This window comes from Argentina silus (genome assembly GCF_951799395.1).
Source record: "Argentina silus genome assembly, chromosome: 4".
Classification (NCBI taxonomy): Eukaryota; Metazoa; Chordata; class Actinopteri; order Argentiniformes; family Argentinidae; genus Argentina; species Argentina silus.
In genome coordinates, this window is record NC_139658.1 from 11,622,113 (window position 1) to 11,648,187 (window position 26,075).

General features: G+C 46.1%; 1 protein-coding gene across 2 annotated transcripts in view; it reads right to left on the bottom strand.

Annotated features, from left to right (window-relative positions):
• chchd6b (coiled-coil-helix-coiled-coil-helix domain containing 6b) overlaps nt 1-26,075 on the bottom strand; it is a 50,844-nt gene that overhangs the window by 12,441 nt on the left and 12,328 nt on the right. The window contains exons 5-6 of one of the 2 annotated variants that reach the window (XM_083667970.1): nt 14,584-14,667; nt 6,563-6,633 (exon numbers count right to left, since the gene is read on the bottom strand). In XM_083667970.1, coding sequence (XP_083524096.1) covers nt 6,563-6,633; nt 14,584-14,667 — 155 coding nt within the window. The remainder of the gene's footprint in view (nt 1-6,562; nt 6,634-14,583; nt 14,668-26,075) is intronic. The other variant, XM_083667971.1, reaches the window with a different exon arrangement.

Here is a 26,075-nt window from a genome sequence, read left to right on the forward strand (position 1 = left end):
TGCTACCTGTACTTTGTTAGCCAACTTTTGGAGGGAGGGAAAAAAAAACCCAACAACAACACTTCCATTGCTCTTGCCTTTGATGGATGCATAAGTAAGCATATCGCGGAAAGAGATTAAGTATAAACCGTGAAAGTTTCCCCATTATTTTGGCTTTTCTTTCAAGAATCGGGAGGGGGGGGGGGGCACTGAAAAGACTACACAAGGAATAATGTAAGAAAAGAAGAAAGGGATGTGATGATGACAGCGTAGCTTTTTTATTATGCTCTGTGTGTGTGTGTGTGAGGAGACAGAGAGAGGTTATTCATGTATTCAGACAAGGATTTGGGTTCTTCACAACAGCAGTCGCTGTACCGTGCATCTGTTTTTAATATCGCTGACTCGTAATAGGAAGAGCTGAGATCAAAGGTGCTTTGGTCGGGCTTGGATCAAAAGAAAGGAAATGCCAGAGCGCTGTTACGGAACAAACCCCCGTAATTCTTTTTATGACACTGGCGTATGAATTGTCCTCCCACCAGTAAGGAATGACGATATTGTTCTAACTAATGGCAATCTACCTTTCACCTTTCAACACCGTGATGACATGTCATGAATAGATTTCACTTTATTTGAATCCTCCATCATCATAGGCCTACATAATGTACAGTCCTTTGGACAGATTTCACAGATTAGGACAAATACCCAATGATGTTATGACAAGCATTTCATGTCATGTTTCATGGCTTATTGTCGTTCATTGTAAATGTTATGCCAGGTATTAGGTATTGCTTATGACAGCCTTACGGCTTACAAATCGGTAGCGATCAAGGATTGAGATCACATTATAAAAAGAACGTTCGGGGAAGACCGCTGTTTTGGTCCAAACAAAGCGCTTTCTCAAACCCGAGGGACGCGGTCGAGCGCTGACCTTTACGTACCTTTTTTAAACGGTTTGTTTGGTTACAAGGACAAGCACGTTTGCCGGTATTAGAAAACATGTGGCCAGAGGTGGGGGCAAACACGCAAAACTACTGTACACGCTTCACCTTTAAACATGAGGGTTTAACACTAGGGTTTTACCAGACACACCGTGTATACGTCTCATACAAATGGGAATACCAATATCTCCAAAAAAAAAACAAGTCAACCGACACAGCTCTGACCTTGCCCTGCATACGCTGATGGATGCGATACTGAGAGGAGATAGCAGTGTTAGGCTGACCAGGACATAGTCTCTTCAGTCTAACCCATTCGTACACACAGAATTCACTCCACATGTCGGCACGAATCAAGGGATTGAAAGATGGGAGCCTGGATAACGGGGAGAGTTTCATTAAAACAGGTGACATGTCGTACCAGATAAGGAGTGTGTCATATCTCCGGCTGATAACTTTTCAATCAACAAGGCTTCCGGTTCAACGACTCACTCCCCTTCGCCTACGTAGAGAAACACGCTCTTTGGGAGTCTGTCAAATCTATCGCTGCTTTATCGGGGCCCATTTCAATTTGGTTCTATATCATTTAATTTGAACAACACCTGCTACAAAGTCACTTTTCTTCGACAACATTGTTTTATCTCCCTCGAGGTGAACATTCGGAGTGACAGTAGTCATTATAACTTCACCATTGCAACTGTTACATTTGTTTGTTTAGAATTGGTTTCCTTATATGCTGCTTCACATAAATACCATCCCTTTTGACACGCAGTCCTGTGTAAGCAGAAACCAGTCGAGTCAGAACGCTGCTTGTTGCCGTGCTCTCAAACTTGTTTAACTTGGGCTTTGGGATGAAGTGTAGCCTTCCTGTGATGAGCTCCAGAGGGAGAGGCACTTCCCTAACAATCTACACAGCTCAGTGCTCCTGTCCAACACTGTGTGTGTGTGTGTGTGTGTGTGTGTGTGTGTGTGTGTGCGAGCGTTCGTCCGTTTGTGTGTGTGTGTGTGTGTTGAAGGCTTCGCTCTACTCTAGTAATGATAAATGTCCGTTTGGCCAAAACCTGGACAGGGCCTGTCTGTCATGATGAATAGCCTTCCTCTGCGTTGGGCAGTTGAGAGAAAACCTAAGCTCGTCTCACTAATTGGGTGCAATTGTCGGACTGCTGCCAAGGGTGAACCATCCGTACTTGCTATCCGTAGGCTGTATGAGGGGATACACAAGAAACACACAGTGGGGACACATCAGGCCTGGGTCATATACCATACTGTATGTAGCAGATATGGTTAGGAACCACTCTCCCATAATCAGCAACTTTGCCTACAGTAAGACATTAAAACACATGCGTTAGCTCCCTACGCTAATGCCTAGGTTGAAGCCTAGCGGGCTAATGCTCATGTCCATCTCCATGCTGGAGACCCTGGTTCGAACCCTGGTTGGTCACACGTACCTAGAAATAAAGTATTTGAGGTGTGTCTGACTTAGCTTGGAGTTTGCCTTTTTTGGGTCTGTTGCATTGGTTTCCATTGTAACAGGCAAACTAAATTTATGCTCCGATATTTGACCACACAGGCACACACACACATAAAAACGGACTGCATTTTTTGTATATTGTGTGTATTGTGTCCTGTGAGTCAATGTCTTTTGATGTTTTTGTGATCTACTGCAAAACCAATTTCCCCATGAGGGATAATAATGTTTACTACTACTACTACTACAAACACACACACACACAGACACATAATGTATAATGTAACCTCAACACGTATCATCCTCAATGGTTGACATCAAACTTTTGAGAGACACCAAAATACCGACCAAACGTACTCCTTGTATTCAGATATACCTACAGGGAGCTTTAAAACATCAAATACTCTACATCGTAACAAATGCCTGGGGGAGCAAATGCTGTTTAAGAGGATTCATTAGACTTAGAGTCATTCTGAGTCCTTACAGGAAGCCAGCAATGTTACGGGGTCTAGGATCGGGGGGGTTTAGGGACTCTATCGTTACTACTCACACCCCCAGGCCCAGCTAAAGGGCACACTTACCGAAATCATTCTGTTTCCAGAGGGGAGGGGTAAATGACACGACAGTGCCCTCCATAAGTATTGCAAAGAGGAAGCATTTTGGCTTCTTTTAGTTCGATACTCCAACAGTTTGGATTTGATATACTGAAAAATGTATGTATAAAAAGGGTTGTAATTTGTAATATGGTGAAACCAATCTGAAAAAAAGAAAACATTGAATTAAAGCCGAGAAGAATGAATTAGAGCTAAAAGAAGACAAAATGCTTCCTCTTTGCAATAGTTACGGAGGGCACTGTATATAATCAGTGATGTAGTGGAGGGTAAAAACATGTCGCGTTGACCCCCCTTTTACGAAAACTGGCGGATTTGAAAATTTTAGCGTTTCTGTTTACGTCCAGAATTCCACGACATCCCTGTGTATATAACGTGGTAATACTGCACCTACCACTAGCAAAGACAAATTGGGGTGGGGGGGGGGGGGGGGGCAGGGAGAGAAAGAAAATGGAGAGGGATGGAGAGCAATGAGGTAAGGAGAGAGAAGGGGTGAAATAGAGGGCAAGCAAAAAGAGTGACAAAGGTTCATACGACAGGTGAAAAGGAAAGGAAAGAGAAAAGAGAGAACGGGAGGGGAAACTGAGAGAAAGGTCGAGAAAGAGTGATGACAAAGAGAGCGAGAGAGAGGGAGAGAAAGAAAGAAAGAAGTACAGAGAAAGAGTGATGAGAGAAAGAGTGATGAGAGAAAGAGTGAGAAGGACAGAGAGAGAGAGAGAGTGTGTGTGGACTAGTTAACTGTGGGGAGTGAGCGGTGGCCCCTCTGCTCTCCCTGCGTCAGTAAATTGAATAATTACTGGGTGGTCAGTGTAGTGTGAAATGACAGCGTGACCACAGCACAATGAAAAGCTGCCCAAATTGTGACAGAACATGACGAGCGCAGGCCGCCTGAATACAAAGTATGTCCGTGCATTTGGGAGAGAGATAGAGGGTGTGTGTGTTTGTGTGGGTGACAGTGACAGTGTGTGTGTGTGTGTGTGTGTGTATCCGTGCATGTGTGTGTGTGTGCGTGTGTGTATCCGTGCATGTGTCTGTGTGAGAAAGTGTGTGCGTGTGTGTGTGAGAGAGAAAGTGTGTGCGTGTGTGTGTGCATGCGTGTGTGAGAGAGAAAGTGTGTGTGTGTGTGTGTGTGTGTGTGGGTGAGAGATGGTGTGTGTCCGTATGTGCACTTACTGCAGCTGAAAAATAATGAGTAACAACACTGCAGCTGGACAAATGTGCTCCCGTTGGGAAATTCAAAAATAAATGAACAAAGAGTCCTCGAAATACAACTTGGGATATATCTCTGAACCGCTTTCCACCACCTCTGAAAGAGAAGAATGTCAACAAAGGCCCACATCAATTCAATTGGATTTGATTCCCTTCAGATAGATTTGACTTTTCAACACAAGTGTTTGTGAATTAGCAACAGCACTTCTGAATATCTCTTTATTATAACGGATCCCTATTGGGGTACTGACTTGGTACTTTTGGGTGAATTATCCTATAAGCAGAGGGGGATAGAATATTAAAAAGCAAGAGCCGAATCCTAACTTGAGACCTGCTTGCATAAATGGATTTTCATGGAAATGAAAATGATAAATAAGGATACAGAAAGGGTCAGTTTTGAAAAACAGTTCACGCCTCCGGTCTAGGATCATATCAAACCATTTAAATTACTAACTGCAAATTAACTTTACTTTTTTTTTTTACCAAAGAAACAGTCTAAAACTAAATCAAATACAGACGAGTGGCCAGTAATTCATAACGAACGGCAAGAAATGTAAAAAAACAAAAAACAATTCCGCATATGGCAGCAAGACATTCCAGCAAAAAGAGCAGGCCCAAATGGGAAAAAAAATAGACCACCCATTTTTTTTCTTCTTTTTTAAACGTAAATTAATTACACTTGCTAATTGAACACATATTAAATTACAGGCCAGTTCTCCGAGGAGGTTTATATTCCAAGCAGCACTGAATGGCTCATCAGAGATAAATACATTTAACACGGCGGGGAAAAAAATAAAAAAAAATGGGGAAAAAAGATTACCATCCTCCCAGGTTATTACTGCGCACAGAAATGTGGCACTGAGGAGAGAAATGTAATTTGCAGCGACGAGACAAAGTTTGGGAGGAAAGAGGAGTGTGGGCGGTAAGACGGGAGAGTAGGGAGGCGGTGGGGTGTGTGGAAATGATAAAAGGAGAGGTGAAGATGGAGCTCGAGAAAATAACACACGGGACAAACAAGCCAAATGAATTACACGGCTTTCATCTGTTTTACCATAATCAGTCCGCCGCGCGCACAGAAAACCAATATGAATGGGTTGTTGGAGGAATTTGATTTGGCACTGCGCCCTCGCTCTCCTCTTTTCACAGAGAGGTGAGAATGGTGTTGCTGGGTAGAGAGAAACAAGGTAGGGAAATGTGGGGTGGAAATTGGCAGAGCCCACAAACAGTGGCAATGCCAGCGTGGTGGCAATCATTGGCAGAAAAAAAGTGACCTGCTTTTCAAGAGCTGGCTCTCTTCTGAAAACCACTGCCCAAAGGAAGATTCGGGCTCCTTCAAAAACTCCCCCACTGGTTACCTCTTCCTGTTAAGATTGCAGCTTTTCTTCACCTAAAAATGAAAAACCTGAAGGGTACTTCTCGTGTACTTTGTTCAAGTCGGTTGGAATCCAGTTGATTGCCATGGTAACCTTCACTATTTTCGTCAGGTGGGTGAGTGGTATGTTGCACACCTCAGGTGTAATAGTGCCATAATAGAACAGAGAACAAAAAGGTATGTAGTTCAAACTATCACACTCCATTATGCATAGTACTGAATGATCACTTCATACTCTCTGTAGTTTACACAAACACTTATAAGAATCCACATATATACACTAATATATATTATATGCCCGTTCCATTGTGCAAAACGCCCCACAGAGAAATTCATAACACCACTTTATCCAGGAAGTGTGATCATGTAGAGCTTATTCTAAACATCTGAATCACCACTCCACAGTGAAAGCCTTTATTCTGATGGTCAGATCATGGTGCCACAAGATGGGAGGACCAACAGCATTGATAGAAGGCCTACACTTCAATAATCTCCTTTTTCCTCATATATTTCCTATCCTTTGTGACCGTATCAGTATATGTTCTAATGGAGCACAATGCCACAAGATTCAGGTGGCTACGTCCCAACAATCTTGCATAGCCCCCTTTTTCTTGTTTCGTTTCGTTTCCTTTCCTTTCCGACCGCTGACCAGCATATGCTGTACAGTACAGTGGACTGCTGAGAACATTATGTAGAAACTCATCTAGTTGCCAAAGAGGAAGCCGATAAGGAAAGGGAGCTATTGAAGAGTATTGGGACAGAGCTGGTAATAACAATGCCGGGTAGGTGAGAGATATTGTACGGCGGGGGCCTACTGATTGATAGAGTGGCGGCCATCTTGCCATAACACCTGTCGCCTTACCCTGACACGTATTGAGTCATCTTGGATGAGTGAAAATAAGGAGATAAGGACAGAGAAGAAAACCACAGGAACAGTGTTCTCTCCAGCATTGATTCTTCCCAGGCTAAGCTTGCCTAGGGTACTTACCGAATGTGGGCTTCCGCCTTGGTGGCTGCCTGGTTGTACTGCTCAGACGTCTGCTTGTAGTAGTCCAGATTCTGGGTCGCAGAATGATAGAAAGAAAAAGAGAAAGAGAGAGAGAGAGCAAAAAAAATGTTCAACATTACTTTTTAGATTGATGTTGTGCGCTATATTAGTTGAGTATATTAGTTTTAGTCTGCATATCAAATTCCTAATCATTAGGTGAAAAAATTTGTGGCAACAATTTTTTTGGTGAGTCATCTGTTTGGTATATAACAACAGGATGCTATAACTTTACTTTTAAACCAACTGAAGACCATAAATCAAAACTCTTTGATTTAATATAATAATAACAGAGAATAAAATAACATAAAAGAGAACCAACCACAACCACAGTTAACGCACTCTTAAATTGAGTTATACCAATTAGCGCCTAACATCTTGCACATCCAAGCAGTATTCCGGGGCTACAACTATTTTATCGGCTTCTGACAGTTTGAACTTCATTTCAAGCTCTAATAAGCCCGAGATGATAAGCTAAATACATAAACCACAATCTGAAATGTCACATTCGTTAAATTAGCAACCTTTCAACCTAACGCCGTCGGTAACAAATCCGATCATTGACGGCCCTAGTGTGGCACGCCATAAAGTTTTATTTAGTGTGTGGAACAGTGGCATTTAAACAGCAATTACAGCATGGAGAGAAACTGAGCCTGGGGGGGTATGGTCATATACACTGTGCACTACCCTCTGCTGTTCTAATCAGTGGCCGTAGTGTTTAAGTATACTGCAGTGCAGTCAAAAGTACAGGAAGGTGGAGCCCTGATTTGGACTGACAACAGCTGCATTGTGTTCAAAGTCAAAGGCTTTGAGTAAACCGTATGCCCAAAAAGGCTACGAAACATTGTTATATAAAGCTGACTCATATTTTCTTTTCTTTTTTTTAAGTATGCCGGTGGTAAGGTGTGTAGAATTACAATCTCATCTACTCTCTGTTTCTCTCGCACGCAGAAAACAGACACAGACACACTTGAATTGCTCCACACGGTAATCACCATTTTAAACCAATAACCACGGTGCCCGTGCCATTCCTTAATTATCTCCCGTGTTCCCCATGGATGGAGAGATAGGGAAGAGGATAATTGAAGTGAGTGAGTGGGTAAAATAAAAGTCTTCCCCAATCCCACCCTTCTATTCCCTAAGCTAAGTGTGGTATTTCCATATTACCTATATTTCACACTCTGATCCCTCTTCTCAACATCAGGAGAAGAGATTCAGGCAAAATCATAACCATGTACAGAGTAATCCTATCTAAAACCAGTCACTTAAATGTAATAATATATTTCTGTTCTCTATCTTCCCTTCCCCCGGTGAAATACTGAAGGGATGGGGAGGAGGAGGGGAGGGGTTTGAAGGGATAAGGGTGTAACTCCCTGTGTCACACCAGAGTAATCATGTGGTAACATTATTGAAGACTGTCACAATGTTAAAGATTGTCTTTCAACACCTTTGTGAGAGTGAAAAAAGCTGTTATATGAACACAACTATTTCCAACCTGTCACAACGGCGATAAGTATCTGTAATGAGGCCGAAACTTGAAAAATTCACATCTGTTCAGCCTTAAATTCATCCCTTAATCCTGACTATATATTCTATTTGATATCAGTCCCGTTTTTTTTTTTTTTTTTACCTTGCAACCTTGGTAATTCTCAGTGTGAAAATACCACACGTCCAACCCAGGCCAGAGACAGGTTGGGGACTGTACTGTGTTGGATTAGCCATGGAGGATTAGGCTACTGTCATTTCTAAGTCTCCCCACTGACGGTGCAGCTGGACTGGGCTGAAATGTCACTCCTCCGGGGGGGGGGGGGGGTTCCAGGAGCTCCAGAGGTTAGGAGGGAGGGTTAGCTCATGCTAACATTCTGGCTCTATGGGGAAATTGTAAGAGTTAGCCTCAGTTCAGAGCTGTGATAGCCTTAGCTTCATGCTAACTTTCTGCCGCTATCGGAGATAAGGAAGGAGGGTCAGCTTCATGCTAACTTTCTGGCTCCGTGGGGATGCCAAACAAGAGTAACCCTCAGTTCAGATGCTCCGCTTGCACTTAGCCTTGGCTTCATGCTAACTCTCTGACTGAAATGGGCACCGGGGAGAGGGGGAATAGTTAGCTTCGGTTCAGACACAGGCTAGGGACTTAACCTTAGCCTCTTGCCAAAGACTCAACGGTTATGCTCAGCGGAGGACATGAAAGCTAGCGTTAGCCCTGCTTGTGGGACGGCGGGTGAAGGAGACGAGATGAAAGGAGGGCCACTGGGGCTTATGCCCAGAGGTGCCAGGGATTATGGATGATAGGGGGAGGCGAGAGGGGGGTCAGCAGCTGGTTTAAAGGTGAACTGGACTTAGTAGCGGAGTGGCTACTCTGTTTGCCAGAGCGGTGTTCTGTGAGGGGCGGGTGGGGGGGGGGGGGGGGGGGGGGCAGGAAAGGCGGACGATGTGGAAGGGGTAGTGGTTGAGGGGCTGTTGTGGCAAGGTTGGGAGAAGGGAAGGCAGCGCCGAGCGATGTGTGGATGGGTGTTTGGTTTGCGTTCGCACAGGTGAAAAGGACAAGGTGAAAGGATTTACGGACAGCCAGCGACCAATACTCACATCTGGCTGGCTGCGTGGCTCATCATCCTGGTGCTGGCGCACGCACGCACACACACACACACACACACACACACACACACACGACACACAGACACACAAAAAGTCACCACAATGTCACAACCGTAGGAAATATCAAACCAAAAGCGGATGTCCGTGCAGAGCGGATTGTAAAAATCAACTCGGAGAGTGACTGTCACCGCCTTCAGCAGTAAATCCGTTGGGATGGAGGGATGGCGAATGAAGTGATGAAGTAGTAATAGGAGAGGTGTCAAAGAAACCAACACCTCTCTCTGGCCGTAAGATATTCACATCACTCCATCCGACAGACAGAGAGAGAGAGAGAAGGACGGCGGGATGAGGGGAGGTGTGAAAGTAAACATTGATGTCCACGTCACGCTATTCTGGTAGGAGTGGTGGTGAGTTCAGGAGACCAATCAATCCATCAAACTTTATTTGTATACCACATTCCTTCCCCCGGTGCAATACAATGTACTTTACAGGAAAAAAATAAGAAAAAAGGGAGATGTGTGTGTGTGTGTGTGTGTGTATATATATATATATATATATATATATATACACACACAGTACATTGAATGGTTTTTCTTTATTTTTATTATTTTCTACATTGTAGATTAATATTGAAGACATCAAAACTATGAAGGAACACATATGGAATTATGTAGTAAACAAAAATGTGTTAAACAAACCAGAATATCACACACACACACACACACAATAGAACACCTTTGGGATGTGGTAGAACGGGAGATTCACACCTTGAAAGTGCACCTGAAAAATCCGCAGGAATTGCGTGATGCAATCATGTCATCATGAACCGGAATCTCAAAGGAATGTTTCCAACATGTTGTGGAATCAATGCCACGAAGAACTGAGGCTGTTTTGAGAGCAAAGGGAGGCCTACCCAGTATTAGTATAGTATTCCTAATAAAGTGCTCAGTGAGTGTGTATATATATATATATATACACACAATACTAAAAAAAATCAATAATTGTGTGTGCCTGAGTGTGTACTGCACCAAAGCGCCTTCAGCAACACCCCTTTGCCAAGCTGTCAAGGCACCAGAGGTGGCACCACTATCTCTTACCCACACTGCATGTTCTTCACAGCCATTTGGAGCTGCCAAGACAAAAGGAGCAGAGAGAGAGAGAGAGAGAGAGAGAGAGAGAGAGAGAGGGAGGGAGACAGAGAGAGAGAGAAGAGAGACGATAACCCTCCACGGAGGAGAGGAAGCGAGGGATGGAGGAAAGTGAGGGGATTAGCACAATGTGTGCAGGTGTGTGTGTGAGTGTGTGTCAGTGTGAGAGTGTGTGTTGTGTGTGTGTGAAAGTGTGTGTGTGTGTGTGTGTCAGTGTGAGAGTGTGTGTGTGTGTGTGTGTGCAAGCGTTCCGACAGTTGCGGATTGAGATGAGCTGATGTCAGGATCGGGGGGGGGGGGGTTCACGCTTTGCAGTTGGACGACAGGGATTATTTTTAGTGGCGTAAATTGACAAAGAGAGGAAGGGGGGATTAGAAGAGGTGCATCTTTTGAAGGCAAGTTTGTTTACAGAGTCACTCATCTAGTTGTGAGAGCTCTTCAAAATATATACTGTACCTGGAAACTGGGTACAGATTAGTAAGCATCGGTAAACACTGACAGAAAGAGAAAGGGAGAGAGAGAGGAAAGAGGGGGGGGGTGCCTCTCCCCTGCCAGATGTGAACAGTATTGGTTGGCAGTTGTATGTGTGTGTGTGTGTCTGAATCTATCACCATGTGTGTATGGCCACAAACCTCTGTGTGTGGGATCCATCACTCTGTCACAATTACCTCTGAAGTGACAGCAGGCACACAGTCCTGTCAACACAGACACAGACACACACACACAAAATGTACCAACACATACTCAAATACCCTACATCACACTCACATTCACACATAGAAACCCACCAATACTACACCCAGACACTCACACACACACACACACACACCCTTGTATCATCTGAATCCAGAGACAGTGGCCTCCTCAAACAGATGGAGCCTTTGCGCAAACACACTGGTGCTCCCCATCGCCTTTCATCCCTTTGGCAAACTGGACACACACACACACACACAAAAACACAGAAACACACACACAGAAAAACACACACACACAACCAGCCCAAGCCAACGGACTAGTTTATCACATTATCAGACGCCCAGCCCGTTAATCCAGAGTTAAATGTTGATTCAGGAAGATCACACACCAATTAGCAGCGGATTCTCCCTCTAATCTGTGTGTGGTTCGGGGGTTTGAGTCAATCAAGACGTCAAGTCGGTGTATTGTTAGTGTGCTGTCTCAACTGCAACTGAATGCGAATGCGTTGGGGAAAATCAATGGAGGTCTGTAGGGAGAGAGAACGGGAGCCATCGGGGTTGCACTAGAATAAAGGTATTGACTGGTATTCACGTGTGGACAATGGGGCTGCTAACTAAAGCTCTTTGCGACGTACCGGAGGGCTCGGTTGAACAATGACTACTAAACAATGCATACGCCCGATAGGGAGACGTCAGGGCTGAACTATCGGGAGTCTTCAATGGAATTGATTGAGTGAGTGGCTTGGCGTAACAAATGGGACGGGGACTGGGCAGACGGCGTGTGTGTGTGGTGGAAGGTCTGCTCGGCGACCAGGGAGCTAAAGTCGTGAGGGTCTGAAAGCTGCGAGCGTTTCCCCTTTGAGTGGCCATTTTGCCTGTCACCGCTTAGCGAATTTGCACAAGGTATACCACACGAATGAAAGTACAGGAAAAGAAGGGGAGATAAGGAGAGAAATAAAACAGTGACAGGGAGGAAGGTTGGAAAGAGGGCAACAAGATGGATCGAAAATAATCTGTGGCAGGGGAAGAAGTGACCAGCTGGCACTAAAAAAAATGTATTTGAAATATAGTCTCTCTCTCTCCCACTCTCCCTCCCTCCCTCCCTCTCTCTCTCTCTCTCTCTCTCCCTCCCTCCCTCTCTCTCTCTCTCTCCCTTTCATATTTCCTCCTCATCACCATGCAGGTCAGCACTGAGGAGAAAAAGGGAGAGTGGGGAGGGAGTGAGGGAGAGAGGGAGGGAGGGAGGGAGGGAGGGGAGGACTGCGCTGAGTGGAGAAAGATAGAGCGTCCTCCTCTCCTTTCCCAATCACTCTCTTCCGTCAAGCATGGCGGCGCGGAGCGGCGTGCGGCGCGGGCTCCATTTAGCCTGGCTATGTAAAACGTTTACTCAGACTCCTAAAGAAGACGAGTGGCGGTGACGATAACACCCCCGCCACTGATGGTCCTCCAGTCAACGTGGAGGTGGGAGGGGTGTGTGTGTGTGTGTGTGTGTGTGTGTACCTTTTCTAGCATTTCTGCACCTTAGGGAAAGTTACAGTAAGCCCCTTTGCTCGTCGCTTCTGTGTCACTACAATCAAGGGGAGAGTAGCGTGTGTGTGTGTGTGTGTGTGTGTTTGCGCCTTGTATGGGGGGGGGGGGGGGGGCATGACTTAACCAGTAGCAATGCGTCATGAAAGGTGCAATAAGTTGTTCGCACCAGGAAATCAACCAAAATTCCATACGCAACATGCATGTCCTGACCTAAACAGGACATCATAGAGCTTCCTCCAGGAACCACAGGGAATCTGAAACGCCAGTGAAAGCCAGGACCGGTCAGGCAAAACATACCCTTCAACCAGAGGAGCACAAGAGATGTATTCTAATCTGAAGACAGAGTGATGATCTGCTCTCTCTGCTCTTCCATCTCTCTCTCTCTCTCTCTCTCTCTCTCCTCTCTCTCTCTCTTCCCCTCTCTCTCTCCCTTCTCCACCTTTCTTCTCTCTACTCCTTCTCATTCCCCCCCACCTCTTCTTTGTGTACACAAAGTATAATCTATTAACCATGACAAAGTCTTCCATCATCACCACCGCCCACACACCCCCATTCACCCCGAGCCTCGTCTTTTAAAAGACGTGCGGAGAGCAAACTGCGTAAAAGCAAGTACAACATTTATTAAGACGTTCGCTAGAGTCCATTTTATAGAGTAGAGAAATATCACCGCCGCATTAGACAGCAGCGGAAGGCAGAGAGACGGACTGGAAGTCATAATTTCTTAAAAGCGTCAAAAAGACTGTTCTTCTGCAGTTGTTTTTTATGAGACAACCACTCAGGTTGTCGGAGAAGGAAAAGGAAGGAAGGAGAAGTAAATTTGATTAGCCACTGAGATTGCTCTTTCGTTTTTTTTTAGTTTTTTTTTAAGTCTTTCAGAGCCCTACTCCATTAAATGCACCCTCTAACTCTGGGCCGATGGGAAGACTTTCAATTCATTTACACCCTAAATGTTGACATTGGTGGTCGGATGTTTTGAGTTTATTCAGAGCACTTTCTTAACGATTGTTTTGGATGGATTTTAAAGCACTCCATATACTGTAAGTGGAAGCTTAAATGTTTTCCCCACAAACATTTGATGATTTTTTGTTCCAGTAATGTACCATAGTCCATTAGAGTTCACAATGCTCTCACCTTTATTTGACCACCTGAAAATACGCCCCCCCCCCCCCGAAAACACTCCCTCACAGTTTCAGAACTTGAGAAAACATTTCCTTGGAACGTTGTTTTTTCGTTGAACTCTCAGAAAGGTCCTGAGATGTACAGTACTTAATTAAAATTACTAACATTCTGATAACGCTCAGAGAACATTCTCTTGCAATATTATCACTCACCCAATTTAGGAACCGAATAACATTTCCTTATCTTACGATATCATTTCATTGCAGCTGTACGGCTTCAATAAGAACAGCAATTACATTGCCTTCCAAGCCAACACTGAAGCTACGGTATTTACCCAGTTCCTGTTTGCTGGGGCACCAAAATAAAGCAAACCAATACATCTGACATCTACAGTCGACATTTCACCACTCTTGTATTCTGTGTTGTGCCCGTATATGACGTGTGTACTACTAGTTAACTACTGTATGACTAGTTTGTCCTTACCTAGTATTTGACGTGTGTACTACTAGTTAACTACTGTATGACGTGTGTACTACTAGTTAACTACTGTATGACTAGTTTGTTCTTACCTAGAATTTGACATGTGTACTACTAGTTAACTACTGTATGACGTGTGTACTACTAGTTAACTACTGTATGACTAGGTGTCCTTACCTAGTATGACGTGTGTACTACTAGTTAACTACTGTATGACGTGTGTACTACTAGTTAACTACTGTATGACTAGGTGTCCTTACCTAGTATGACGTGTGTACTACTAGTTAACTACTGTATGACGTGTGTACTACTAGTTAAGTACTGTATGACGTGTGTACTACTAGTTAACTACTGTATGACGTGTGTACTACTAGTTAACTACGGTATGACTAGGTGTCCTTACCTTCTTCTCCAGCAGTTGTAACTGTTCCTTGTAGAAGGCAGACATGTGCTGCAGCTCTGCCTCTTTCCTATCCAGCTGTTTGGCCTGAGAGAAGGAGAGAGAGAGAGAGAGAGAGAGAGGGAGGGAGAGAGAGAGAGAGAGAGAGGGAGGGAGAGAGAGAGAGAGGGAGGGAGAGAGAGAGAGAGAGAGAGGGAGGGAGAGAGAGAGAGAGAGAGAGAGGGAGGGAGAGAGAGAGAGAGGGAGGGAGAGAGAGAGAGATAAGGGGAGAGGAGAGGAGGGGAAACATACAGCAGTGGACTTGAGTAAAGGTGTGTAGCAACACAACAGTGGATGACCCAGTGAACTAGCTTAGCGTATCACCTACATCATGTCACAACTACATCTGATGCACATATTGGATTGGAATTGATTTGCACATGAACAACAAAACAGAAGGGTGAATAGGTGAGAAAAACGTACACATAACAAAAGTGCAAAAGTAATGACTAAATAAAATCTACCAATATAATTATACCTGTGTGGGGGGGTGGTGGTGGGGGGGGCGGGGGCTTGGACTAGGCTACATATAATAAATATCTAGATATCACAACCTGTGCAGGTCCCTCCCGACTTACAGTATGAGAGCACACTGATGATGATGGCGGCGAGTGTGACTGCGGGCGGCTAGGACAGTGGAACCAACGGCAGCGGCGGCTTGCATGGCATGGCGTGGCGAAGCGGCATGAGGCGAGGCTGTTTAGAGCCTGTTGTGTGCCAAGCTGGGAGCTGAGACCAAGCTAACCGGCTTGACTTGAAAGGCCCAGTGCCTGGCAACGGGCTTGGCGGCATGCGAGAAAGCAAACGAGGAACTGGTGACGCTTCACTTGGGCCACGCTGACATGCTGTGGAGGGGCGTGCGCACCCATAGGCTCTCCTCTCCTCTCCTCTCCTCACCTATTCTTCATCCTCAAATTGCATTGGAGGAGACGATCCCGGGTTCCTCCCCCTTAGATGTTCTCCTCCAATGCTTTTTTTTGTTAGAAGGAAGCAAGGAGAGAGGATGAAAGGAAGAGAAGAAAGACTATTGGGACGCAGAGTCGGGTCTACATCACACGGGTGAGATCAATGGAAGGTTTCTGAGGTGAATTTGGAGTTGCATGTATGCGTCTCAAAGTTAGAATTTGACCCGTTATTTCAATGACCGGTCGTCATAGACCACCGTACTCTGTTAAAGCAGGTATAGCATCATAGCTCAAAGGCTGTGTCGTCTTTTGAAGGGGCTCCATGTCAACGGGCTTTGAGTGAAGAGACACCGTTTCGATCGACACACAGACAGGCCTACAGGTCGATGGAAAGATGTAGATGTAGAAAGATGAGCTGCAGAAAGAGAGAAGACTTAAAGAAGAATTATCAAGGCCCTTTCAAAGCATTATTAAGGCAGTTTAAGCATGGCATGGGCAGTATGACAGATAAACTAGCTGAATTGTTTTCAAATAGTATTCGAAATCAGGTCAAATACTTGAGTTGTGCTTGATTGAGTTTGCCTGGCACCAACGGAACCAAATGGAATGGTCCCAGAAGAACAAGCCCCACCCAGCTGGCACTCGAGGCAGACTCAAGCAGATGCGCCCAAATATTTGAAAGTACTTCAAATACTTGTTTTGACCCAGGTTTTGGGTGAGTGGATGTATACATGTATGGTGAGTGGATGTTAACGGTCACCATCAGGGTCCAGGTTGATGAGTGTTGAGGAGAAGAGGAGAAGAGGAGAACCCCCCCCCCCCCCCCCCCCCCCCCCCACCGCGCTGAAAGGCGTTTGGTCTTAACAGAAAGACTTGGGGCACAGATCCTCATTCAACAAAGGGAAGCAGGGGTGACTGTGCTGTGTTTGCGTGTGTGCGTGCGTGCGTGCAAAATATATACAGAGACAAAATTGAACAGACACAAAACCTACGATCACTGACACACTTGAGTACACACACTTGCAGACAACAAAACTAACTGTAATGAATGGGCTGGAACCATGACTAGATGAACAGGACATGGTCCATGAGCACAGGTGATTCCAATTCTAGGAAAAACATGTGGTGGGGAGCATCAACCAGCTAAAGTGGAGACTGACTCACACACACACACACACACACACACACACACACACACACACACACACACACACACACAAAACATGTGATGGGGAGCATCAACCAGCTGAAGTGGAGACTGACTCTCTCACACACACACACACACACAATAACACTAACTGATTGATGTTGTTGCCTACAGTACATGTGCAACATTGTGTCTAATGTCGTGCCTGGTGCAATAAAAACCCACCTTTGGGGATCATCCCATATAATTCATCTAATCTTGACAGGTACAGTGCATACATGTGCACATAACCACGCACACACACACACACACATCATACATCCTATATGGAAGGCAATCTTGTATTATTCAAGCACGCAATACTGTACAGCACACCCACACACCTTACATTACACATCCCCCCCCCCCCCCCCCCCCATCAACCCCCCCCCCCCTCCCCCCCGCCATCCTTTTTTTTTCTCCAGCTGCTGTCTGTTGTGAGCGAGGGAGCGGCGGAGGGGAGGGAGAGAGGGAGGGAGGGAGGCGGTGGGTGTGTGTGTGTGTGTGAGGGGGGGGGGGGGGGGGAAGAATCACCTCTGCCGGCAGCGCAGATGATGTGCAATTTTCTAGCTGAATACCTCCCAAAGTGTTGTTGTGGATGGCGGGGCGATGGTGACGGCATGCTCAGAGCCGTGCTTTAATGCACAATGAAAATGACATTTGAATAGAAGGGAAGAGAGGGAAGTAAGATTCACGCCACCGCTGCTGCTACTGCTGCTGCTGCTGCTTACCCAAGCATCCAGTTCTGCTGGCTGTGAGAGGGGTAGGGGGGAGGAGGGGGAGGAGGAGGGGGAGGGAAGGAGGGATGAGGGGGAGAGACAGGTAGAAAAGACAGGATAGGAGACGACGACACAGAGTGAGAGAAAGAGGGGTGGTAGAGAGAAAGAGAAAGGGGGAGAGAGAGGGAGAGAGAGAGAGAAACAGGGAGAGAGAGAGAGAGACAGAGAGAGACAGGGACAGGGAGAGAGAGAGAGATAGAGAGAAACAGGCAGAGAGAAAACAGAGAGATAGAAGAGAGAGAGAGAGAGAGAAAAAAGGTAAGCATAGTACAAAACGTTGCAATGATGATTCAGCGCGTCTGACTACTAACTGTTAATGTCTGTGGAAGCTGCGCTAGGCCAGCTCACCTGTCACTGAAGCATAGAGGGTTACATGAGACCAGCGTGCAATAACTCATGATTAGAGACAGAAACACTTCAGACACTGCAGAGGGGAGGGGAAGGGGAGGGAGGAGAGGAGAAGAAGGGAGGGGAGGGGAGGGAAGAGGAGAGGAGAGGAAGGGAGGGAGGGAGAGGAGAGAAGAGGAGAGGAAGGGAGGGAGGGAGGGGAGGGAAGAGGAGAAGAGAGGAGGCAAGAGGAGAGAGGAGTAGAGGGAGGACAGGAGAGGAGAGGAGAGGAGAGGAGGGAAGAGGAGAGGAGAGGAGAGGAGGGAAGAGGAGAGGAGAGGACAGGAGAGGAGAGGAGGAGTAGCTGGTGCAGAGCGATGGGAGGGCAGGGAGACAAAGCAAACACCACAAACGTTTTAGCATCTGAAAACACGCCACAAATGACATACTTTTGTGGGACAAATGTGCAACATCAATTTAGCAGAATCATCTGACGGTTTGCCAGTGCTCAGCTAGTTCGGCTGTCCAGAAAGACCTGGAAGACAAGCGTTGTGTAAACACGCCAAAACATTACCACGTATACTTACACTTTACGGCAGGACATTAAATAGATCCCAAATGTCCGAAAGGCACCGAATAAATAAAGTTGGATTGGATTTGACCGCAGTGTGAGAAGAGAGAGAGAGAGAGAGAGACAGAGAGAGAGAAAGTGTGCGACTTTCATTTTCCGAGGTTGTGTTTTCGCTCGTCGGCGCCTGGCCTCAGGGCGCGCGTCCCGTTCTACATTACAGGTCGTATCACTCGGATCATTCGGAAGCGTAACCCCTCTGGTTGGAGCGTGTAAACCTGATGGTGTGCTTCATGTGACACATTACCAGGCGCTTTTTTTACTAAAATCACAAACTGATTCCAAGCGGTTAAACAACTGATCGCACACACACACAGTCAAACTTTTCCTGCTTGGTAAGTGCCCCCCCCACCGGGCCCCCCTCCACCCCCCCCCCCCCCCCCCGCCGCTTGGAAACAGAATACAAACGGATGGAGTACAATAGCAGGCGGTCTAATATTGCCACGCTCCATAAAAAGCCCATCGAGCTAAATGAGGTGAACTCACAGAGGCAGGCGGCTGTGGAACGGTTACAGCCGATGCCATCTGTTTAACCTCCCTGCTCCTCAGCCTCTATCTCTCTCTCTCTCTCCCACACACACACACACACACACACACACACACACACACACACACACACAGAGACACTCTCTCTCTCTGAGTGTGTTCATAGGGTGTGGAGGACCCATTTACATAGGAGTCACGCTCTGGGGGAACCTAGCTGGGGCTGGTGGCTGGCCGGCTCTCTCTCTCACACACGCACACACACACACACACACACAATGTACTGAACAGCAGATGAGAACAAACGGACCCACAAACATGCACGTCAAAATTACTATCCAATATCTGCATTACATGGTCCATAAAATAACAGGCCGTTTCAGACTAAGATCAGAGTCTGTCCATCGGTTTGCTTGGCTCTAGGTTCTACTGGGGGTGAGCAGACAATCGAAGCCAGGGGAGGCTGGCGGAGGTTGTGCATCGGAGGACGGGCCCATTGTAATGCATGGAACGGAATGAGGAACGGTAGCAAAACCGCGTGCGTTTTTAATAACCATTCCTCATTCCGTTATTACAATGCGCCCGTCCTCCGATCGGACTACCTCCACCGCCCTCCCTCTGTGTCTGCCTTCGCTAAGAACTTTTTATGTTTCTGTGGAAAAAGACAAGAGAGTTACAGTTTCAATAGGGAAAGTGGGCAGCCGCGAAGCACCTTGGCACCGTCCCTGACAGCGGACTCAGCTTTTTTGGAGAGAACAGCGATGGCGTCATCTCCAAAATGCCAGTCACGGCGAGACATCTTTTGCGCAAACTGAGGAGGCCCGGACACCGATCCATCAGCCCTAAGAGACATCCATCATAACGTTCAGCACCGCATCCCGGGTTGGTTCCCTCACCGTCGCGAACGGGAGCCAGCTGGAGGAGCTAGTGGCAGAACTGAGGGCCAGAGAGAGAGTGCTGCCTCAGCGACCTCTACCAAGAGATGGCTACACTCAAAAAAAAAAGGGGATAATATCAGACCAACTGGGGGAGGGGGGGGGTTAGGGGGGCTGTTGGAGATAGACATCGGAGGATGGGGCTCATTGTAATGCATGGAACGTGAATGAGGAACGGTATCAACCCCTCCCCTCCCCTCCCCTCCCCAGACCCGACCCTATCCAATTTCTGACCAATCCGCCTTCCGACTGTATCCTCCAGGCCAAAAGATACGATAATGATACAGTTACTGGCCATGAGGACCGAGAGAGGGACTCACTAGATGTGAGACCAGCCTGTGGAAGCTTATCGCACGAGAAGGGCAGCATTGTTACCATTTAGGCCTGAGCACTTTGTAGTTGTACTTGTATCCATTGATTTGTTCTGTAATGTACTGGTGAGTGTGTTCTTTTAAATGGGCTTCTACAGTGCCTGCTGGTTATTGTATTGGTTGACATGAAGGAAATCATACTCGGACGGAAACGTTTTGGTGTCTGAATTAAACCGCCACGGGAGCATATACCAGAGTTGCAGCCTTTCCTTTTTTTCGTTGATGCGTTATTCTGTCTCGCACCTGATGAATTGGGAGTGCATCTTTTTCTACTTTTTTTTTGTCTGACACCACAAAAGAAGGTCCTTTGGGAAAAACAAAGTCATTCTAATCTGAGGACTATGGATAAAAATGACCTGCTTTGCAAACCGTGGCACTATATTTTTCTGAGACGTGGATTATTGGCCAATGGCTTTGTCCTTGTCAAATAAATGAAACTGATGAATACAACTTTGTTTGCAGCCCTCTGATTTAACCGAAAGTGAATGACCCTCCCTACTGTACGTTTTCAATGAGCTAGTCTAGTGGTTCCACTAAAACTGTGTAAAGTGGTGGAAATTGTGGAGGAGTTTCGAAAGGCACTTAGAGGGTGCACTTGAAAATTGTTGTTTTACTTGCAAAGGTTCTACAGTAACCCACACACACACAAACACAACACACACACACACAAAATGACAGTTCACTCATGCTCACTTTGGGCTAGCCAGTTTGCCCATCAGATTGGCATGGCGTCTCTTCAGTGGGCTACAGCGGGTAGCCACAGCCTGCTACCACCCCTGGTAGATAACACAACCCCCGAGCCAAGCCAAGAGGGGTTCAACCGTAAATCAACCGCAGGGACCGCTGCCAAACTTGTGCATCTGGTGACCCAAGTGGCACTGGCGAATTATGAGAAAACAGATCCGCTAGTTAGGGTGCAGCAGAGAGCAGTGTTAAGGTACATACCTAATCTAAATGCATTTAGCAGCAAAATTGAGGTGTGTGTGTGTGTGTGTGTGTGTGCACGCATGTGTCTATGACACAATAGTGTCACTGGTTGTGTGTGTCTGTGTATCATGTGTGTGCGTGTGTGTGTGTGTGTGTGTGTGTGTGTGTGTGTGTGTGTGTGTGTGTGCGTGTGCATGCGTGCATGCATGCAAGACCAAGAGGATGAGACCTTTTGGTCTCACACACCGACTCGCATGGAGAGAAGCGCTTTCTTGGAAATCAATTATGCAAATACAGAATTATGCAAATTAAACATTTGAATAAATCTGCGCGTTTGGGGAGGAGGGGTTTGGCATCGCTTTGTAGTCAGTGTTGATGTCAGGCCTGGAGAGAGACAGAGAAAGAGACAGCAAAATATAAAAGAGAAAGAGAGAGAGAAAGAGGGAAGGGGTGAGAAAACAGAGAGAGAGTGAGACAGAAAGGGAGGGAGAGAGATAGGAAAAGGGGGGAGAGAGTGAAAAAGGGAAGGGGACCGAGATGGTGTTTACATGAGAGGAAGTAAATGAGGTTGGGATTAGGCAGAAGAATGTGACTGTGAGAAGCAGACCCGGGAGTCAAACGTAGCAGGCTCCAGATTCGAGTGTGTAACGAGTGAGATAGAGAAAGAGAGAGCTAGCTTACCTCATCTCTCAGGGGATTAAAGGTGGATTTCCACACATATCCTTTGTGATTCGAAAGTTGGGCATAATCTCTGTGCTGTCGGTATGAAAAAAAATATTCAAAGGGATAGTTCCCCCAAAATACAAATGAACACCATCTCACAGGCACGTTGGCTGTGGCCGGTTCGCCAAGACAGTTTTTTCTAGATTTACTTCCCTTCCTGAGATACTCTTGATAGCCTATATTTTGACAGCGTTGCCCCGTTCATTGTGAAAATAACGTCTGAAACACCTCAGAAACACGCTAATCCAATTCACTCCAGTGTGCCTCTCGAAATCATGTTTGCTTTTGATGAATACAATTTGAAGTGATTTTATTGTACTCTAATCCACTTTCGAATTGTTATGATGTAACGTCATCAAAACATACAAATTACAAAAGTGGATTACTGCACAACTAAATTATTATATTTAAAAATACGATTCAGAGAAGCATACTTGTGTGATTGTAGAGTTGTGTATAGTGACTAGGGTGATGTATTTACATCAACAGCCATTGATTCCATTGTTTTGTTCCTCTCCAATTAGCTCCATTAGTTATAGTGACAGCATGATCAACACAGTGTGTAATTGATTCACGATTCAATTGAGGAACCCTACAAAAGGTATTGATTTTGAAATCACACAAACTCTAATTATTGCACTCTGAAAGTTAAGAGAGTGGCTAGCTCCCTACAGTAAAATGTCAGCGCACAATGGTTCAAAAGTTTAATGGAATTGTGGAGTTAATTTCTATCTGAAAATACTTAGTGCAAACCCTCCAACACATCAGCCAGGAAGAAACCTCGCTTTGAAAAAAAACACTGGATATTGATGCCATCCCTCCCTTTCTCAGTCTCACACACACTGTCTGAACAGAATAGCGACTGACTCAATCACACACACGGCATAAATTGGTTAGCCTAGCTGTTTGCTCATTAAATGTGTGTACTCCTCACATAGCTCTGGGATGCTAAATGAATTAGCACTTCATCATCAGCCTAAGTGCAGACTGTCAGCATAAGGATTGAAGGATGCAGAGAGAGAGAGAGAGAGAGAGAGAGAGAGAGAGAGAGAGAGAGGGACAGAGAGAGAGAGAGAGAGAGAGGGAGAGCTGAAGTGGAGAGGATCAGCCGCTTCAAGTTCCTCGGTGCACATGCATCACTGAGGACCGTCACGCGGGCACAGTGATCAAGATGGCACGCCGGCGTTTGTTCTTCCTCAGACGGCTGAACTAATGAGGCATGGCGCCCTCAACAACTTCTATACATTCTATATATACACACACACACACACACACACACACACACACACACACACACACACACACATATACATATACATGTAGGGGCACCGTCGAGCGCTTCCTGTCCGGCTGCATCACCGCCTGGTACGGCAGCTGCAGTGTCTGAGGAAGGCCAAGAAGATCATCGAAAGACTGCGGTCACCGCAGTCTTGGTCTGTTTCATCAGCCATGGTCTGTTCTCTCTTCTACCGTCTGGCGGTACCGGAGACAGCTTCTAACCACAAGACATGGGAAACTAATACTGTCCACCACCGATGAAATCGGAGAGGGGACTACGATTCGGTCCCCGTCCGTTCGTACGTCACACACTTTTTCTCCGACACCACTGGGCCAATTTTGATGAAACTTGGGTGGATGATGGGTCTTGCCATACAGATGGGACGTTTACAAAATAACACAGATTGGCCCAATTTTGACAAAGCTACTACCTATAATAGGGTGCAAAATGGAGAGCTAGGAGTGTAGCCTAATGCTGTAGGCATACAGGTAACTTTTCAGTGTGTAGATTGTTATGCAGCATCATTTAATACAGAAACTTGGCCGATATCAATATGGAAACCAGAGTTGTGTAACCTTGGTTTATAGCCAGTCACATTTGTAACCAAATCATTTGCCTATGCGAATATTTAGTTTTAGCTAACACATTTGGGAATAATATTTTGGGAAATCATCGCAAAGCTGTAAGAAGCAAGACTGAAAATATTTTGTCTTAGCCTAATTTCACCAACCACAGAGTTAGTACGATAGGAGCCTAATGGCCCCCAAATTATTTTTTTGGTCACAGAAGGTGATCACTCCAACAGAAAAGCCCTCCCTGTGCGCAACGGGGACACAGCACAGTAAAACACAGACAACCAGAGTGTCATAGTAAAGCATTTAGAAATAAACATCTTGCTTCATTCACTGGTTTCTCCATCACTCTCTTTTATAGAGGGCGCTACATCATTCGTGGAGGAAAACATGTTTAATGTACATTTGTTTTAGTTTAAATTGAAAGCCTGTGTAGGCAGAATTTTTGCAAAGACACACCAAAACAAGGCCAGCCCTCATGTTTTGGTTTACGATGCGATGTTCACCTTCCACAACTCAAGCGGTGGGCAGCCTTTCAGGTTGCAGCAACTCCGGACTGGGCCTTTAATAACTATTATACAGTACCACAAACAGAAACACAAGCTTTTTGAATTAATTTTGAATTTCGACATAATAACATATCTGACCCCGGTGATGTAACCTTTACAGCGTATACAGGACCAAATCTATAAAAACGTCGTTTTCAATCGAACAATTTGTTTTCTTAAACCCTCATTTGACCCTGTATTTGATTGCTTCCCCACAGAAAACCATTACTCCAAAGCGAAGACTATTAAATACGTGTGATTGTGATTTGACAGTTCAGAAAATCGTGTCATCCTATTGCCTCATCTCATCAAATTCCAGAATCATTCCAATCCGACCGGTATTCCTCTCCCTGCGCGTATGGCCTTTGGACCTCCAAGATTACAGCTAGACTTCCCTTGCGAGTGAGTGAGCTGACTGACTGCATGGGATCAAAATCTCCTCAGACGCGATGTGGTTGTCTACTCGTTGGCAATTACTGCGGCTTCAGCGACGGTAGAGAGGGGAGGAGGGGGGGAGGGGGGGGCGAGACAGAGCTGAGAGCACGGAGCTTAGCGGCTTTAACATGCACAAAAGATGTCAAGTCTGTGATTACACTGACTGATAACGGGGCCTGGTTTATCTACTGCTGCTTTTCTCTCACTGACTGTAGGTTCCTCTGGGAGAGCTTGGGTGAATAGGGGTGTGAGTGTGAGTGAGTGAGTGAGAGTGTGTGTGTGTGTGTGTGTGTGTGTGAGGTGTGTATCAGAATTCGAATGATTGGGGCTAGGGCACCTTGGTGTGTGTGGGGGGACATGCAGCCAATGTAACGAACGGCGGGGCAGAGTAGCTTGCCTTAAGCGGGTATCGAACTCGCAACCTTCCGCTTCCAAACCGGCCGCGCTAGCCACAACACCAAGGGAGTTAACTCTCTTGGCGGAGCTGCTAACGGGCCTTACACAGGGTCGTTACAGTGTGAAATGAACCAAACTATAATAAACTCAATGCAATTTAGAGACTAGAATTCTGGATAGATATCGGGCGCGCGCGCACACACACACACACACACACACACACACACACACACCTGAAGACTGATAGCAGTCACTAATAATTCTAACCTCGATCCATCTATTTCTGTCTGGCTCTATCCCCCCCCCCCCCCCCCCACCCACCCACCCGACACTCCCTCCCTCCCTCCTTCTATCTATCTTTGAGTGGGTTTTTTTCACCCAACTCTTTTCTACACCTCCCCCCCATCTTTCACTCTCCTTTAACTATTTCTCCCCCTCTTTCCCCCCCTTTCTTGTTTCCCCCTCTCTTTCTCTTGCATATCCACTCCGCTCCCGCCTGAAGCCGTCACTCCCGCTCTTCGACGCCGCGGCTAACAAGGAGCGCTAGCTAGCGAGGGAGCTAGCTAGCAAGCAAGCTTTGCGCACGTGCCAGACCCCTGACTTCATTATCGTATCACCCGCCAAGGCGTCTCTCCCCTTTCATCTCAATGCTATTCTTCCTACGCCGTATCCCACCACATTCCACCAGATGCGCCCCAACTGCTCTTTGTTAGCGACGATAGCTCTCTGTTTCCATCACAGGTGTTTCCCTCTAAATGAGGATGCTACATTCAGCCCACATATTGACACAGTCACACACACACACATGCTCTCTCTCTTTTTTACGCACGCGCGCACGCCACACACAGGCAGATGATGCCTGGTCTTTTATGGGAGAGACAAAGAGAGGTAAGGCTGAGGAGTAGACTGATACAGGGTGAATGGAGGGATTTCTGGCTAGTTTGGATGTTGTGGTTGTAATG